Source organism: Filicampus tigris, chromosome 21 (assembly GCF_054856515.1).
Source record: "Filicampus tigris isolate MCC_2025a chromosome 21, RoL_Ftig_1.0, whole genome shotgun sequence".
Lineage (NCBI taxonomy): Eukaryota > Metazoa > Chordata > Actinopteri > Syngnathiformes > Syngnathidae > Filicampus > Filicampus tigris.
In genome coordinates, this window is record NC_141237.1 from 11,967,184 (window position 1) to 11,985,091 (window position 17,908).

Genomic DNA, 17,908 nt, shown 5'->3' on the forward strand with positions numbered 1-17,908 from the left:
ACTATCAGTTTATGTTATATTTTTGTAGCTGCAGATCATTTCAACTGCAATTCTGTGTTCTGTGTTTTTATTTGCAGATCTACAGTTGTTATTTTTTTTACAGTTTATTATGTTATATGTTACTGAACAGTTGACAAGCTGTGCCATATGCATTTTTGTTGTCCGTTGCGAGAGTCAGCTGCGTCCCACATTGTCCCCCACAAGCATACTCCCTGTCCCACATCTGGTGAGTTTGGATCTGGGCACTCTAGTTTGAACGTATTTGCTAACTTGTTTACACTTACAGTATTCATGGAATTTCTATTCAATTTTTATGGGGAAAGATGATTTGAAATTGTTATGAGTATCGTCAAGGAGTGAATTAAACTCATATCTCAAGGCACCACTGTTTATTATATTGTGTGCCGTTAATTATGCAAAAGTTGTATATTAGAGCAAAGTTTAATTTCCTCGTGCCTGTGTTGAGCACTGTAGGAGAGGTTTCATAATAATGATGATGTTGTTGTTTCAAAGGTTGTCTGACTTATCTAGAGCATGTACACTATCATCCAAGTTCACGTGCACAATGTCATACTAACCAAAGGCAAGATCAACAAAAAAAGAATTCATGCTCATTTTTTATCATCTTGGCTACTGATTAGTGTGAAGGGTTTTTTATGTACATACATTTTTGAAATGATACATTTGCTCAAATGACATAGAAGCAGAGGTGCGCATTCCGTCATACTGATGGACCGGTCTGTTTTTCTGATGTTTTTTGGGGGGACCGACTGACGGACCAACAAACTTCTGACAAACTGACTATGGATCGACGGACTGATGATTACAATTCAGTTCATCACAACAAAAAAAAATAATAACAACTGACCGACGGGTACCCTGGCGGACCAGCAAAATTTAGTAAAATGCCCAGCTCTGCGTTAAACATGTTATTATTAGGACTGCAGGGGGGGTCGAAAATTGGCTAAGTCGACCATGAAAAATTAGTTGACACCAAAATTTCTGCCTCGAAATGGGGGTGGGGCAATTACCCACGTAATCAATGGAATAATCGATAGGATAATCAATTGTAAAAAGAATTGTTTGTGAGCCCTAGCCTAGTTATAATTAATAATTAATGAGATTCATTTATGTGAAGACACGGATCATGTTAATGATTTCTCACAATAATTAGGTAACGGATAAATACCAATATGACACACTTTATTTATATTCAATTTACATTTTCATTTACTTATGCAACATTCCTAGAAAAATCAAAATGCCCCATCACTGGTGAGCTATTTTTGGAACAGGCTTGAGGCTTACTCATGTGGTCCTTGGGGGCTACCATGGGCACCATGTTGGTGACTGGTGTACATTATATGGCACATGTAGTATAGCATAGCATAGCGTAGCATCGCAAAGTGGTTACCAAAATAAGGCGACCCAGCTCTACTCTCTCCACCTGACAGTCACCACTTATGTGACTAAAGCACCCACACATTACCACAGCAACCAAACACCACGTGACTTATATTAAATTGTGGCTCCTACACCCGTCAGTTAGAACCTCTATGAAGAAATCACATATTTTAATGTTTGCATTTACTACTCTACCAACCTCACCTCAAATGGGTTCTATAAGCATAATCTTAAAATCAATATTTGAGCCCAAGATTATCGTGCATGAAGACCAAGATTTTATTGAAGACTGTTATCCTACATGTTGACGACAAGACGATTGTCTAACATGTTGTTTTCTCTCTTCCCGTTTAGAATTTGTTTGCACAATATAACCTAAAAAATAGGACACAACTCAGTTTGTGCAAAGGTGCAAAGTGTGGAGCATGTAAAAGTTCAACAACTCAAATATGCTGTAGTGCATTGATATCGCTTGTGGACGCAGTCAACTAATTTGATTGTAATTATGAGAAAAGGATGTATGTTGATCATGAAAAAAAAACTGGCAATGAAATTTATTAGTGAAGTTGCCGCCTCTATCTGTTTTATGCCTAAAGTACACTAATTGGGATCGGATTGTCTATGGTGGTTTCTTCATATTTGATTGCTATACTGTAGTCATAAAGTAATCAGGTCCATCAGTTGTTCTGAGAAAACAAACTTCTAGGAAGTTCATTACTTCAGCCCAGGCTGAAGTAATGACAGTGTGTTTGACAGTGCCTCAAACTGTGTTAAATTGTAGAGCGCCGAAATGAGTTGAAGTGACATCTGAAGTTTGAATCCAGTGAGATATGGTGATAATAGCTGCGAAAGGTTTACCATGATTTTTCTGATTTATTTATTCATTATTGTTGCGATATTGAGTGTCAGAGTTTGCATGCATATTTACATGAATAGCAAGCAAGGTTGAGAAATATCATTGTAGGTTCAAAGTGACTTGTAAACATTTCACACTTTTATCATTGTTATTTTCTGGAATTCTATACTTGTGTAATCATTCTGCGGGAATCTTCAACCGGTCCTTGTATTGCCAATGTTATGCACTTTTGTCGGGATCGCCTTTACGATGAATGGTTAACAATTTGAATCATCAATTCACTAAGCATGGCTGTACTTTTTTAAGTGTAGTCAATGTTACCGATCCTTATCATTGTTAGATTAGGCCTCTTTGTCACTTAAGTACGTGTAGATAGATGACTTCAGCATTTTCCTATTGATTTGCACCAGGGGCGGAGCCAGAACGTGGCTAATGGGTGGGCCTAGGAAAATCAGGGTGGGCCTGAATATTTCTGAATATTTCACTGAACTCAATTCTCCTTTCCCGACACATTGTATATTCACATAAAATGACAAACTGAATAATATGAACTTCAAATCTTTCTTAGACAACCACAATTATGCCATTCTTGATATTCAATCAAATTAAAAACACAAGGAAATCCAAATTCAAATATAATTCACTGAAGATTTAGAAGTATATATATTTTCATGTATCTCCCTGAGTGGGTGGTCTGTCTGCTCCGCCCCTGATCTGCACCCTTGCACACTTCACAGTTGAAACCAGCTAAGACCATGGAGTCACACATTGTCACATGGGCTAGGCTTAGCCTCCCCACACCCGCTTGTGTGTGGGCGTGGCCAAGGGAGTATAAGAACAGGAACCATTTTGGACAGATTAGACCTTTTTCATACAGCTGTGTCATCGATCTTTCTGGCATCCAATAAATAGTTCAACTGAGAATATCCTAAACAGTATTCTGGTAATTCAAACCATTTTAAATGTATATACATATATATATATATATATATATATATATATATATATATATATATATATATATATATATTTTGAATATCTTAGAAATCCACTTTTATTTCTTTTCTATTAAATGTTTTTCATGTTTTCTGCTAATATGCTTAAAGATGATATATACAGGCTTCATAATAATCGTGTGAGTTGCACAATCTATACGAGTTGCCTCTTAGCCTTTATGCAACTTCACCTGACTAGCAAGCATTTTTGAAAGTGAGCTTAAACCATCTGACAAGGAATGTGTGTGCATATGCGAATATTTAGCTAGCCATCGTGCATTAGATTCAACTGTTAAGCAGTCAATGAAGCCCAGCTGGACAGTTTATCAAAATATTTATCTTTGTTACGTCATTGCTTGCCACACACCGTCACAGCAGATGAAGGGAGATTCTTCTTGCGCGACAAGCGGATGGATTTTAATTTAGCCCAAAAGGACGCGCTTCAGAAAATGGATGGATGGATTTTTGGAAGAACACCCCTCTCTACCGGTCGACGGTGTATGGTGGGAGATCGAAGTGGTTAAATGAAGTACTGTCTTCAACTTTAACATTAACTATATGTGACTACATGGTCTTAACTGGTATGACCTGGTAAGTGTGCAAGAGTGCAGACAGATAGGAAGATGCAAAGCCAGGAGTGAAGGTCACAGTGACATGACCTGGCTCATGTCACCTATCTATTTCTATCTATTTATGTGCTAAAGAGGCCTAATCTAACAATGATAAATTCCAGAAACATTGAAGATAAAATAAAATAAATAAATAAATAAATAAATCAAAACATAAGTCCTGCCTTAATGTCCTATTTTCAAAACAATATTGATGATTGAAATTTTAGTTCATAGTGAGGTTAGGCGGTTTGGAAAATGAAAGGATGCATAGTAAAGGCAAGACTTGTTAACAGAGCCCATTGAAATACACAAAAGGTGCATTAAAGACATACACAGCTTCATGAAAATTGAGCTGCAGAATTAACACGAGTTGCCCCTTCAAACTCGTTCCATATGTGTGCTGATTTATTTGATGTGATATGTCGTCCATATCTAATCTGTCCGCTTACATCTGATATCTGATGATATCTGATTTCAGTTGTTCTTTTCCAGGTTGTTTTATAATGTTTTAATGTGACACGAGCGATTTATTAGTTCTACATGGAAGAACAAAATGGAATTGTGTCACATGAAATGAACCCTAATTCATTTTGCACAATGTTGCATTATATGTACTGGTGTTGTTAAAATACTGTATAACAATATGTCCAACTTTGGTACCATTCGAATTTAATATGAAATGTTTCTTTATGAGCTGAGGTGCACATTTGACATAATATGAAATATGTATGCGCATACTGTGTATGTAATCTGTAGATAATGATTTTCCTCTTGTCCCTCCCCTTGCAAAGAGCTATAAAAGGACTGGTTTGCATGTTGCTCTATTCATTCTAACAGCTTCACTCCCACTCTCTGTCAACATGGACTTTTCCAAAAATGCAACAGAGCAGCCAGAGCCTCTGAAGGCAGAAGTGAAAGGTAGTTTCTCTATTTATTTTTACACTGTGTGATTGGCTTTAGGAAAACATTGGCTTAGCCTTTATAGTCATTTTTTGATTGTTTTCCCTTTGCTTTAGGGAACATACCCTCCTGGTTGCAAGGCACATTACTGCGCAATGGCCCCGGGATCTTCTCAGTCGGGGATTCCAGCTACGACCACTGGTTTGATGGCATGGCCATCATGCACAGCTTCTCCTTCAAGGATGGTGGGTATCTTATGTTATTTTTGTTTTCAATGAATAATTCATTGATGGACTGTTTTGGGTGTTGTTGTTGCACTGTCACAGGTGAAGTGACCCACAGAAGTAGGTTCCTGAGAAGTGACACCTACAAAGCCAACATGGAGTCTAATCGAATTGTTGTGTCTGAAATGGGAACGATGGCTTATCCTGACCCGAGCAAAAACTTTATTGTCAAGTAAGCATTGCTCTTGATTTTTATCTTCACTAAGTGGGTAGTTTTGGAAGACCATTTGTATCGGTAAATTGCACATTTCATACATACACAATGTTTAAATGTCATATCTCTTCAAGCTGATTGATGTTTAATTTTCAGACCCTCTTTTAACCTAACGTTTGAAAAAATTAGAAAAAAATATACATAATTTACTGAGATCAAATGGCTTGACTGTAAAAAGACAAGTAAATTCGTCAATGGCAGTGAAGTGATGTAAGTGTAGAACTGCACCACATCATACGAGAGTCGATCCTGATATTTTCACTCTCTTGTGTAGCTGATTGAGGTAACCAGAACGTTATTTTTATAAAGGCGGAATATTGGTGACAATTCTTACACTGGATATATTGTGTTAGTAGCCGTAATGTTAAGGCTGTTGTCGTTTTACTATTTCTGCTTCATCCCTTGACCCTCTTTACAATCTGTGGACATATTTTATTTGAACTTTTTGTCAATACGGCTTCATCCCACTTCCTCGGTTGGGATTTCAGACCCTAAGAGAATGTGCCGTTCTTATGTGAGGCCAATGTGTGTTGTCATAAATAATATTGTTGTATTTCTATCAAGGGCAATCACCTTCCTCAACCACACAGTGCCTGACTTCACTGACAACGGCGCCAGCAATTTTATCAAATACGGTCAGGATTATTTTGCCACCTCTGAAACCAACTACATTCGTAAAATTGACCCAGTTACTCTGGAAACTCAGGATAAGGTAAGGATCATCCGTCTAAAACGTAAAAGTGATTGTTTTCATTAACTGTATTAAATATACCGGTACACATTGTTTCCATTCAGGTGGATTATATGAAATTTGTCCCTGTGAACTTGGCTACGTCCCATCCACACTATGACAAGGAGGGTAACGCCTACAACATGGGTACTTGTATAGCTGAAAAGGGCAAGACGAAATACCTACTGTTCAAAGTCCCCGCTGTTTCTCAGAAGGGTAAATGATGACCTGCTCTACTTTGTCCCTATAATTCAACTGGCTGGATACTTATCTGCGGTCAAAATGCAATACAACCTAAGACAAGAAGCTGTGCAGAATTTTTGCATGTAAGCCTAGCTATTAGGGATGTAAAGATTCACTCAAGCCCCGATTCGATTTGATTTTCAGTTCCCGATTTTCAATTCGATTCGATTTTTAAAAAATTGCACTCATGCTTGTCTCTGTGCACTAGTATGGTTCAACTCGATTCATCGAATAGATGAATCGGTTAATCAGAGCGCATTGGTTTCAGATTGATTTTCGATTACTCATTACATCCCTACTAGCTATGCATAGAAAAAATACTGCTGTCATACCAGTGAAAAAAATGTTGAAGCAGCATAAGTGTGACTGACAGTTAAAACATCTTATATAATTGAAGCAGTAAATTTACTTCAAGTGCTTGAATTATACCTCAAGAAAGGGGTTTTGAGGTCTGCTTTATGCACTAATCTTACCCCTCCATCCCCCACAGACAAAGACAAGAAATCCCCCGCTCTGAAGAATGCACAGGTGATCTGTTCAGTACCCTGCCGTTCCCTCCTGACGCCGAGCTACTACCACAGCTTCGGCATGACGGACAACTACTTCATATTCATCGAGCAGCCGTTCAAACTGGATATCCTCAAGATGGCCACCGCCTACATGAGGGGAGTCAACTGGGCCAGCTGCCTAAAGTTCCATCCAGAAGAAAATGTAAGCACTGCTTTTAATTCAGCACACTCAACATTTGGGAATTAAAAATTCTAAAAATACAGTTTATTCCCTTCAGACTCTGATTCACCTGATAGACAGAAAAACAGGCAAAGTGGTGGAGACAAAGTACTACACCGAAGCTATGGTCGTTTACCATCACGTGAATGCTTTCGAGGTCGACGGTTGCGTCATATTTGATGTCATCTCCTACAAGGACAACGGCCTTTATGAGATGTTTTATCTGAGCAAGCTGAAGGAAAAGCCGGGATCTCGCAACGAAAGCTACTCCAAACCAAGCTATCGGAGATTTGCCCTTCCCGTTCAAGCCAACAAGGTGAGAAGAAGACACGGCAATTTGATTTTGATCGCAAAGGGGTTACTGAGCTGTACTCGGTGCGCAGGGCGCGGCGATCGGAGAGAACCTGGTCAAAGTGACGTGCACCACAGCCACAGCAGTGAAAGAGAAAGAAGGCAAACTAATATGCCAAGCAGAGGTGCTCTGTGGAGGTAAACGTCATGCTAGTGTCAGCAACCTTCTGTGTGTTGTGTTTTGCTCAAGTCACGTTTTTATCTTGGTCAGGGATTGACTTGCCACGAATTAATTACGACATCAACACCAAGAGACACCGCTTCGTGTATGGCAATTGCGTTGAGGACTCGGCGCTCTCAAGAGAGGTAAAATTTGGGTTTTATTGTCTTTTCCAATGCCCAAATGCAGCAACAATTGGAATTCCCTTGACTTGCTATCTGTTTTTGAAGTTTTAAAAAGTAAGGAAATGCATTGTTCAACGCAACATTGTCCCTCCAAGTAGCATAAATGACAAAAGCACAAGGGGGGAAACAGTTCAATGTTGACTTCGAAGCTGTTCAAACAAAAAGACAAACCCCACTTGGACTTACTGTACCCTTGGGTAGTCTTCATTAGTGAAGAGCGAAGCACAGAGCTAACACAAACAATGGAAAGAAAGGAAATCCATTAGGCTTGAGTAGTACAGAAAATATACTTTAAAGAACTTCCCCTCATTCTGACACTATGCCCAAATCACCGCGCTGACGTCAGAGAGAGGAAAGACGCACAAGCACTCGTCTCGTTTGTGTCAACAGGATGATGTTTATTCTTCCTATGGTAAAACCACATCTTTTTCGTCTAAGTTCATTCATTCATTCGAAGGGGACTCACGGGGGAAGTCAACTCAAGCATATTTCTTTCAGGAATATGTTCTATGCGAGAACACTAGTTGAAACAAGGCATTCTGATAAATATTGAGTTTGTGGAATAAGAGTTAATCCACGCGTTTTTAGCCATCTCTGGGGGCGGCCATTTTGTCACTTCTGTCGACTAAAAATGACATCTCAGTTGCTCAGGGCTCGGCATCGAGAGTGTAATCTTCATGTCACAAAAACAAATGTGAGACACGTCATTGCGTCTGGAGGACCGGAGGTACACAACACTTTTTTATTTTTTCCTTACTCGGCCACGTGTCAGAAATGCGGCACCTGTGTGTGACGTGGTGCAGTTTAAATCCGGTCTCGACCTCGACTGACTGGGACCACGTGGGTCGATTAAATATGCAGGCGGAAAATAGGCGATGCCCAGTTTTGGAATCTAATAAACACTACAAAGATACCAGCAACACTTTGTGCTTAGTGGTTATCAGTGTCATAAATCCAGATAACATAATTACTAAATTGTGGTAAATGATCCTTTACCAACTGGACATTGAGTTTGTGGTCATAAATATGGTTGTATACCTTTCTACTAGGCAATAGTGGTACAGTGTGCTTTTAACATACAATCCAGTCGCAGGCATACCTTTACATATTTGTAATATATTGCCAATTAACTCCATGTTTGTTAATCTGATTTTTTGCTGCAGATTGTGAAATTTGACACAGAAACCAAGCAAAAGTTGACCTGGAGTGAAGAAAACTGCTGGCCATCCGAGGCAGTGTTTGTCCCAAGGCCGAATGGCGAGTCAGAGGACGATGGTAAGCATTACTGTGCGCATAACATGCACATTATGTGGATAATATGCTTGCTTGTATGTATTCTAGGGATGTCACGATATCCAAATGTCACGATACGATAATATCACGATATGAACCTCACGATATGATGATTATCATCGGGGTAGGTTAGCGATATGATGATTATCATCGGGGTAGGTTAGCGATATATAAAAAGCTCAAGATACTGTATAAAAGCTCACGATATTGTAAAAAAAATTGCTCATATTAAAAAAAAAAAAAAACATCACAATATTATGTTTTGGTACGTAATAACAGCATTCACAAAGAAATATTCTGCTATTAATCTCGTGACATGACGGCGACGATATATCGTGGCAGTTTTAATATCGTGATTTCACGATATTGCCGGTGTGGTGACATCTCTAATGTATTCATATACAACATTAGGTACACCTGCATGAGTGTATTCAGTGCTTTGTTTTGTAGCACTGCAAATGACAACAAAAACAATAAGCAGGATGTTATCTGCAGAACATATTGTACACATTGATTAAAATACTACAAATGTCCACAATGTCTTGCAGACTCATGGGCCAATTAATATCCCAAGGATTTTATTTCTACTTTTCATCATTTACAGCTGGTTCACACAAGAATACCAAATTGTTGTAGGCTTGTATGATTATGCAAGATAATTTCATGAAATTTTGCAACAGTCTGTGATGGGATTTATATTTTTGATTTTATGTCACTATCTTAATCTCTCTCCCTCTCTTTGTAGGTGTGGTTTTATCATCTGTAATCAGCACCAATCCAGACCAGTTGAACTTCATCTTGGTTCTTGATGGCAGAACCCTCAAGGAAGTAGCTCGGGGTTACGTGAACACTGAACTCCATAAGGACATGCATGGATATTTTATCCCTCATGGAAATTAGTCACTTAAAATTTAGTAAACATCGGTATACATAATAGGGGGGGGGGGGTCTTAACTTTGTCAACATGTAAAGCGTGTAAATTACACTTCAGTATAGTAGGGACTACTAGACAAAGTGAGGAGGTTGATATTGTATTAACATGGTATTTCTTACAGTATTTACATACAGTAATTTTTTGTTGGTGAAAATGTATGCTGCATTATATAGTATCCACTTTATTCTTGTGTATCTCTTTGACTTGCCTTTTTGTGCCTCTTGTTTTCACCGAAAAAATAAGTATATTAAACTCACAATAAATCCAAGCAACTTTCAGTATGTGGGAGAATTCAGACATGTGACACATGGCATGTTGGGCTCTCAGTCTCAAGTTTGTAGACTTTTGTCAATTGTTCTATCAGATTGTTCTCAGATATGTTTTTATGCTTTGCATTCATAATTGAGTTCAATCCCATATATATTAGAATCATATGCATTTCATGTCAAGGTGTTTCATTAATCCATCCATCCATTATCGATCCTCAGTTGCGCTGGAGCCTATCCCAGCTGTCTTTGGGCAGTAGGCAGGGGACACCCTGAATTGGTTGCCAGCCAATTGCAGGGCACACAGAGACAAACATCCGCACTCACAATTACACTTAGGGGCAATTTAGAGAGTTCAATCAACTTACCATGCATGTTTTTGGAATGTGAGAGGAAACCGGAGTACCCGGAGAAAACCCACGCAGGCCGGGGCCGGGATCGTACCCACGACCTCTGAACTGTGAGACGGACGTGCTAACCAGTCGACCACCGTGCCGCCGTGTTTCATTAATATTCAAAAAAAAAAAAAATTCAAAACGTAAATCCTGCCTTCTGGCTGCCTTGCAGAAATGGGGGCTGTCTTATTCAATACTGCTTATCCTCATTAGGATCATGGGTGGGTTGGCCAATTCCACCTACAGTACTTTGGGTGAGTGGCGTATAGGTAGGACTGGTCTTCTGTTGCAGCTATTGCTTCATAGTAATTCAAAAGCACATCATCATCGACGTTTGTGATAATATTATCTATAAATGCCTATGTTCTGGAATCTTTTTTCATGAATTTGCTTTTCTCGAGCAAAGTACACTCTGATGCTTGCCATCTGAGAGGCATATCAAACATAAAAACAATTATAAATAAATAAAAAAACTATATATATATATATATATATATATATATATATATATATATATATATATATATATATATATATATATATATATATATATATATATATATATATATACACACACACGCACTCATACAGTACATATAATTTTATTTCGAGACTCTAGGGCAGCGGTTCCATTCCACTCCAGTCCGGTAGCTGGCGTTAGTGCATCGTAACGCGGATTACCAACTGCTATTTGCATCAAATAAGACAATGTTAATTCCAGTTCCACTTTCTGCCATGGCGGCAAGACAGCTACGAAAATAAGAGGACGTTATCGTCTCCACTTTTCTTTCCTTAACGATTTGCTGTATAGAGAAAAGGGCTTCTAAGTGGCTAAAATGGGGAAAAGGGATAAATCGGATCGAGGTGAGTTAGTGAATTATGTTTCAGCTTGCTAATTAGACACGATATGTCTGGTTTCTACCAGTTTTGCGATGCGCTGTACACATGAATGGGGACTGCCTTATAAATTGCTGCCATCAATGTGGATATTGTCAACATTAATGCTGCAATTTAGTGTCGCTATGATTCCAGTTCACTTACAGACATAACTGTATCATAGTGTGTTCACTTCACTGTATTTGTTGCTTTGTAGATGTTTGCATTTATACTGTGCAACCCACAAACCTTGTGAATATTGTGTGTAGTCATCTGTATTAAACATGTTATGGTCTACAGAGAAGAAGTCCAAGAAACGTTCCTATGAGGAGGTGGAAGATGATGAAGACGTGGTGAGTGGCAAGTCGCAGGATGCCATACCCGCTGCTGCGGGGAAACAAGTGGATGAATCCAGCACCAGGCTAGATGAATACGGAGCCAAAGACTATCGTGTTCAGATGCTTCTGAAGAATGATCACTCCTCACGACCCCTCTGGGTGGTAAGATGTCCTTTGTTTCAGAATTAGTTCAAGCTAAACGTTCTTCATTGTTGAAATTCATTTGTAATTCATTTTGTTATCTACAGGCTCCAGATGGACACATCTTTCTAGAAGCATTTTCACCAGTGTATAAGTATGCCCAGGATTTCTTGGTGGCCATTGCGGAGCCGGTGTGCAGGCCCAACCACATCCACGAGTACAAGCTTACAGCGTATTCACTGTATGCAGCTGTCAGTGTGGGGCTACAGACCTCTGACATAGTGGAGTATCTGCAGAAACTCAGCAAGACCTCCGTGCCTGATGGAATTGTGCAATTTATTCAGGTACGAATTAGGGGTGCACTGATATTGACATCGGGGCTGGTACTGTAGGTCAGTACTGGTACTCTGATCTTTAAAAATGTTTTGATATTACAACACTCGATAATATCATTCTAGTTCAAGTTTATTTTAAAAGTAAACACACATGATAAAGATAATTACACGTTATGCATTTAACCTAACACATACTTTGTCTTACATGCGTCTCTGCTAGATTAATACTAATTTATAATGCAAATCGCCATTGGTGGGCTATGGAATGGCATCGGGGCCACAGTATATACATTTAACTAACAAATACTCAAACACATACGGCATCGCAACATACAGAAAGATAATCTAACAATAGTCACAGTCATACTGTATATTTTTTTGTGGAAAAACGAGCTTTATTAGTGAAGCTAAATTGCTTCTCCCTTCCTCCTTGGAGGCCAAGGCATGCCTAACAGAAGCATCACATGTACTTCCTGCTTAAATGAACAACAACGAAACAACACTCAACGCAACTTTATTCATAGGGCACTTAAAAAAATAAATGCGACTGCATCAAATTGTTTTACACAGTAAAGGCAAAACGTATAACACATAACACATAAATCATCAAACAACAATACTGTAAACTAAATGCTGTAGTAATACATAGTGTTGTATTTGATTGAAATTAATTCCATGTTCACTAAAAGCTTTTGTTTTTTAACAATATTTGTGTGCAAAAGGAGCGTTATGTTTGAGTGACCTTTATTCCATGTTAAATGAAAAGTGTTTTCGAACGATATTGTATTAAAATAAAACACGTTTTAATCAGTGACATTTTAAAATGGTATTATCAAGTACCGGTGCAGCGAGTACTCAAATGTAAGTACTTGTACTCGGTCCGATGAAAGTGGTATAGCTGCATCCCTATTATGAATGTTCAGTTGGAATTTTACAGCTTCTATGATGGTGATGGTTGTTCAAGTCTAGTGAGGTTCAGATGTCTTCCCCGTGGGTTGTCTTTGTGTTTGAATGTATTATTTGATATTTCTTTTCCCCAGCTCTGCACTGTGAGCTACGGCAAAGTCAAGCTGGTGCTCAAGCATAATAGGTAAAGCCACTTCAGAACGATTCCCTTTTATTGTTTTTGTGGCTCTTAATTTCACTTTTCACCCACGTGTCTGTTTAGGTATTTTGTTGAGAGCACATTCCCTGATGTGATTCAGCGTCTCCTGCAGGACGAAAAAATCCGAAAATGTCGCCTCTCTGCTGCTGATGGGACAGACGGCGAGCTCATCACTGAGGTCATCCACAGCAAGTCAGCGGTATGTCACCAATTAAAACGTCCTTTCCAAAACTCTTAAATGATTGAATGGCAAAACAACTGATAATGAAACAAGGATATTTTTTAACAGCTGTCTTAGCTATCAATGTACTACTCAACTAATGAAGAAAACGAGTTCCATGGTTCGTGCACGATTAATACTGTTTTTCTTGAACAGATCTCCAAGACTGTTGAGGACAAAGGAGGTGCTTCCACCTCACAGCAGCCCTCTGATGGTCAAACTGCAGACCAGCAGGTCCCTGAAGACATCTTCAGCTACTACGAGCAGATGGACAAGGAAGAAGAGGAGGAGGAAGAGACTCAGACTGTGTCTTTTGAGATCCAACAGGTGCAGTGTCTATATTTTGTGCGGCAGCTCATTGGTTTTAGCCAAATACAGGAACGCGGTGTGCTAAGAGATGTCACACCTGATTATCTTTAATTATGGAGGGATAACTGTCTGATGGAAATTTTGGAATAAATTAGCGATATATGCTTAGGGATGTAACGATCAATGGAATATCGATTTCAAATCGATTCGCCCTGATTAATCGACTCGATTAATCGAAAAACGGATTGATTAAATTAATCTAGAAAATTATGTCTTGAAACGTTTTTTCATTCCAGATGCATAGCACATTTTGAGCTTGTTTGTGACTTTTCAAATCAACATGAACATTTTTGTGTAGGAGATGATTGAGGCGCTACAAAAGCGCTGCATTGAGCTGGAATACCCGCTCCTCGCCGAATATGACTTTCGCAATGACACAGTCAACCCAGATATCAACATAGACCTGAAGCCGACTGCTGTGCTACGGCCCTACCAGGAAAAAAGTCTTCGCAAGATGTTTGGCAACGGACGAGCTCGTTCCGGAGTCATTGTCCTGCCCTGTGGTGAGAATCCTGGTTTACTGTTTTTTTAAGGGAGGATGGAATGATGATAAATTCAGTCATAAGTAGTTTGGAACCGACATTCAAAATGTCAAAGTGACTGTTTGTTTTGCGTAGACTCACTGGCCACAAGATTATGTACCTTTCCTGCTTTCCAGGAGCGGGCAAATCTCTGGTGGGCGTGACAGCAGCGTGCACGGTACGCAAACGCTGCCTGGTGTTGGGTAACTCCTCTGTGTCCGTGGAGCAATGGAAGGCCCAGTTCAAGATGTGGTCCACTATTGATGACTCTCAGATCTGCCGCTTCACTTCCGACGCCAAGGACAAGCCCATCGGTTGCTCAGTGGCCATCAGCACCTACTCTATGCTGGGCCACAGCACCAAGCGCTCCTGGGAAGCCGAGAGGGTCATGGAGTGGATGAGAAGCCAAGAATGGGGTCTCATTATTCTTGACGAGGTACACACCATCCCTGGTAAGTAGTACCACGATCGCACATCCTATATAAGACCCCGCTTTTTTGTGAGATTGTCTGCTACGCTCCCATTTTTTTTTTTCGACCTGCTCTTCGTAGCCAAAATGTTTCGAAGTGTGCTGACCATCGTCCAGGCACATTGCAAATTGGGCCTCACTGCTACTTTAGTTCGGGAGGATGACAAGATCGTGGACCTCAACTTCCTGATTGGGCCAAAGCTTTATGAAGCGAACTGGATGGAGTTGCAGAGCAATGGCTACATAGCCAAAGTCCAGTGCGCAGAGGTGAAAGAGCCGTCAACCTCGCAGGAATCGCGTAGGACATACGAGCGTGTTCTAGATTGTGGGCACTTTGTTAAAAAAAAAAAAAAACATCATGTCTGTGTTGCAGGTGTGGTGCCCGATGTCTCCAGAGTTTTACAGAGAGTATGTGGCCATCAAAACTAAGAAGCGCATCTTGCTTTACACGATGAATCCCAATAAGTTCCGGGCGTGCCAATTTCTCATTCGCTTTCATGAGCGGCGCAATGACAAGATCATTGTCTTTGCTGATAATGTCTTTGCCTTGAAAGAATATGCAATTCGCCTCAACAAGTATGTATTTTCACCCCCCAATTTTTTTTTTTTTTTAATTCAATATTTCACGAGTAAATTACTCTGTGTAATTGTCTCCTCAAGGCCCTACATCTATGGCCCAACCTCCCAAGGGGAACGTATGCAGATCTTGCAGAACTTCAAACACAATCCCAAGATCAACACCATTTTCATCTCCAAGGTAACAAATTGAGAATGGGTTAGCGAGTGTCTCAAAATGCCCTCTTGCCCAAAGTTTTGCCCTCTTGAGTTCCCGTCACACTATCGTCTGCGGATGTCAATTAACTCACTCAGTTGTCTCCTCTATCTTGAATTGGTGACGGAAAGAATCAATTCATATCATGTGTTGCGTTTTGCTTTAATTGCACAAGTTAGTTTTAATACATCTTTAAACAGGTTGGAGACACTTCATTTGATTTGCCCGAAGCCAATGTTCTGATCCAAATTTCCTCCCATGGTGGGTCACGGAGGCAGGAAGCCCAGAGACTTGGTCGAGTCTTAAGAGCCAAGAAAGGTTTGTTTTCTTTAGTGTTGTCACGGTGAGGTAAACTTTCTTCGATGCGCAAATGTATACGCTATATGGGAAAAAAAGCGGACTTTCACGCCAGCCTTCTTTCTTCTTAGGAATGGTTGCAGAGGAATACAATGCATTTTTTTATTCGCTGGTGTCTCAGGACACCCAGGAGATGGCGTACTCCACCAAGAGGCAGAGGTTTCTAGTGGACCAAGGCTACAGCTTTAAGGTATATTTGGCACCTGCTTTTCTGTTTTTTGGTCACTCCATATAGTTGTGCCTTGATTTAGGATTTGAATTCTTTCATTTTCCAATTAGTCATTAATCCATTGCGGTCCCCACAAAACACACATTTGTCGCATGTTTTTTAACTCATTCACTGCCAGACATTTTCAAAGCCTCTTTTGCCCAAATGTTTGAAAAAAAATAAAATAAAAAAATAAATAAAATAAATTCCTGGGATTGAATGGCTGAATTGTGAAAAGACAAGTAAATTCGTCAATGGCAGTGAATGAGTTAATGACGGAAAATATTACTGCAAATATCATTAAGCTGAAAATCAAATACCGTACACACAGTGTATTGTCTTTCTATGTTGATGCGTGCCTTTAAGGGGAGTGGCCTAGTGAGTAGCATGAGGAGCTGTTTACCACGTGTTGCGTGTTAGTCAATGCTCCTTATGAGTATTTTCATTTTGAATTTGTGTGCTTGACTGTCTATTTAATGGCTGAAAGGGCACTGACTGTTGCTCTCAAAATACGCAAGGGTCTAGCTCCCTCGACCTCTTGCCTGAAATCGCCCCAAGTGACCCTAATGAGGACAAGCGGCATAGAAAATAAATGGATGGAAGAATGGATCTTTTAAGTCAGTTAACTATGGGTGGCTCGGATGGATATATTCCTCCACTTGTCATGCAAAATGGTCATTTCACATCTAAAAGCCATGTACGTCTCTTAGGTGATCACGCAGTTGGCAGGAATGGAGGAAGAAGACTTGATGTTCTCCACCAGAGAGGAGCAACAGCAGCTCCTCCAAAAGGTCCTGGCCGCATCTGACCTGGATGCCGAGGAGGAAACGGTGGCAGGGGAGGCGGGCACAAAATCCCAGGTGGGTGCGGCAAAAAAAAAAAAAAATCTACATGCATGTACGTATTATGCATTCTTGACATTTGTGTTTGCTGTCTTCTTCCCAAACAGTTTTCAAGGCGAACGGGGACCATGAGCTCCATGTCTGGTGCTGATGACACGGTCTATATGGAATATCAGGGTAAAAGCAAGCAGACTTCTTTCGGAAAGGGAATCCATCCACTCTTCAAGCGCTTCAGGAAGTAGATGGGCCGGTTAATGTTAGGACACTTGACCGTTAGCCACTAGGTGGCGTGAAGAGGCCGCAGCTCTGAGCGCATCCGCCTCACAGTTCTGAGGTTGGTGGTTCCAATCTGGGCTTTGGCCTTCCTGTGTGGAGTTGACACGTTTTCTCCGTTTAGCCCAGCTCACCCCCATATTTGACTCTCAAGTATCCGTACATGTGAATGGTTGGCTGCTTCTCACCGGGAGGTCAGCTGGGATAGGCTCCAGCACACGTGTGACCTTCGTGAGGATAAGTGGTATGCAAAACGAATGGATGATTTCACTAACCATTTTTTTTTACAACCATTTGAGCCCTAGTAGAATTGAAGCAAAGAGATTTAAGTTAAAAATCTTGTTTTAAATCATGTTCATGTTCTACTTAAATGGATCATAGAAACCTCAGGTAGGAACAACAGTCAACTCGGATAATGTAAGACTACTTTTGCTGTACAGTTAACACAAAATAAAATTGAACTAATGACTAAAAGTCCACTTAATCTTTTTTTCTTCTAGCATTTCACATGGAGCATATTGTTTGGCTTACG

The 17,908-nt window shown here is 40.0% G+C and overlaps 2 protein-coding genes across 2 annotated transcripts; both read left to right on the forward strand.

Moving 5' to 3' along the window:
- Positions 1-4,707: 4,707 nt before the first annotated feature.
- On the forward strand, positions 4,708-9,855 carry bco1 (beta-carotene oxygenase 1). Its single transcript, XM_086021409.1, has 11 exons — positions 4,708-4,784; positions 4,883-5,011; positions 5,093-5,222; positions 5,829-5,976; positions 6,060-6,210; positions 6,728-6,948; positions 7,025-7,282; positions 7,350-7,455; positions 7,529-7,623; positions 8,826-8,937; positions 9,701-9,855. The coding sequence occupies exons 1-11, from the start codon at positions 4,727-4,729 to the stop codon at positions 9,853-9,855; spliced, it is 1,563 nt and encodes a 520-aa protein (XP_085877535.1). The 5' UTR covers positions 4,708-4,726.
- A 1,410-nt stretch (positions 9,856-11,265) lies between these two features.
- ercc3 (excision repair cross-complementation group 3) lies at positions 11,266-17,855 on the forward strand. The gene is made up of 15 exons (XM_086021034.1): positions 11,266-11,414; positions 11,727-11,926; positions 12,013-12,249; positions 13,281-13,330; positions 13,409-13,544; positions 13,722-13,892; positions 14,233-14,437; positions 14,593-14,907; positions 15,007-15,191; positions 15,298-15,500; positions 15,585-15,681; positions 15,897-16,014; positions 16,125-16,243; positions 16,972-17,121; positions 17,211-17,855. The coding sequence occupies exons 1-15, from the start codon at positions 11,387-11,389 to the stop codon at positions 17,343-17,345; spliced, it is 2,349 nt and encodes a 782-aa protein (XP_085877160.1). The 5' UTR covers positions 11,266-11,386; the 3' UTR covers positions 17,346-17,855.
- Positions 17,856-17,908: the final 53 nt, after the last annotated feature.

Coding starts and splice junctions, on each gene's coding strand:
- bco1 (XM_086021409.1), top strand. CDS start 4,727: ATGGACTTTTCCAAAAATGCAACAGAGCAGCCAGAGCCTCTGAAGGCA. Junction 5,223..5,828: donor AGCAAAAACTTTATTGTCAA/GTAAGCATTGCT, acceptor ATTTCTATCAAG/GGCAATCACCTTCCTCAACC. Junction 7,624..8,825: donor ACTCGGCGCTCTCAAGAGAG/GTAAAATTTGGG, acceptor TTTTTGCTGCAG/ATTGTGAAATTTGACACAGA.
- ercc3 (XM_086021034.1), top strand. CDS start 11,387: ATGGGGAAAAGGGATAAATCGGATCGAG. Junction 13,545..13,721: donor TCATCCACAGCAAGTCAGCG/GTATGTCACCAA, acceptor TTTCTTGAACAG/ATCTCCAAGACTGTTGAGGA. Junction 15,501..15,584: donor TATGCAATTCGCCTCAACAA/GTATGTATTTTC, acceptor TGTCTCCTCAAG/GCCCTACATCTATGGCCCAA.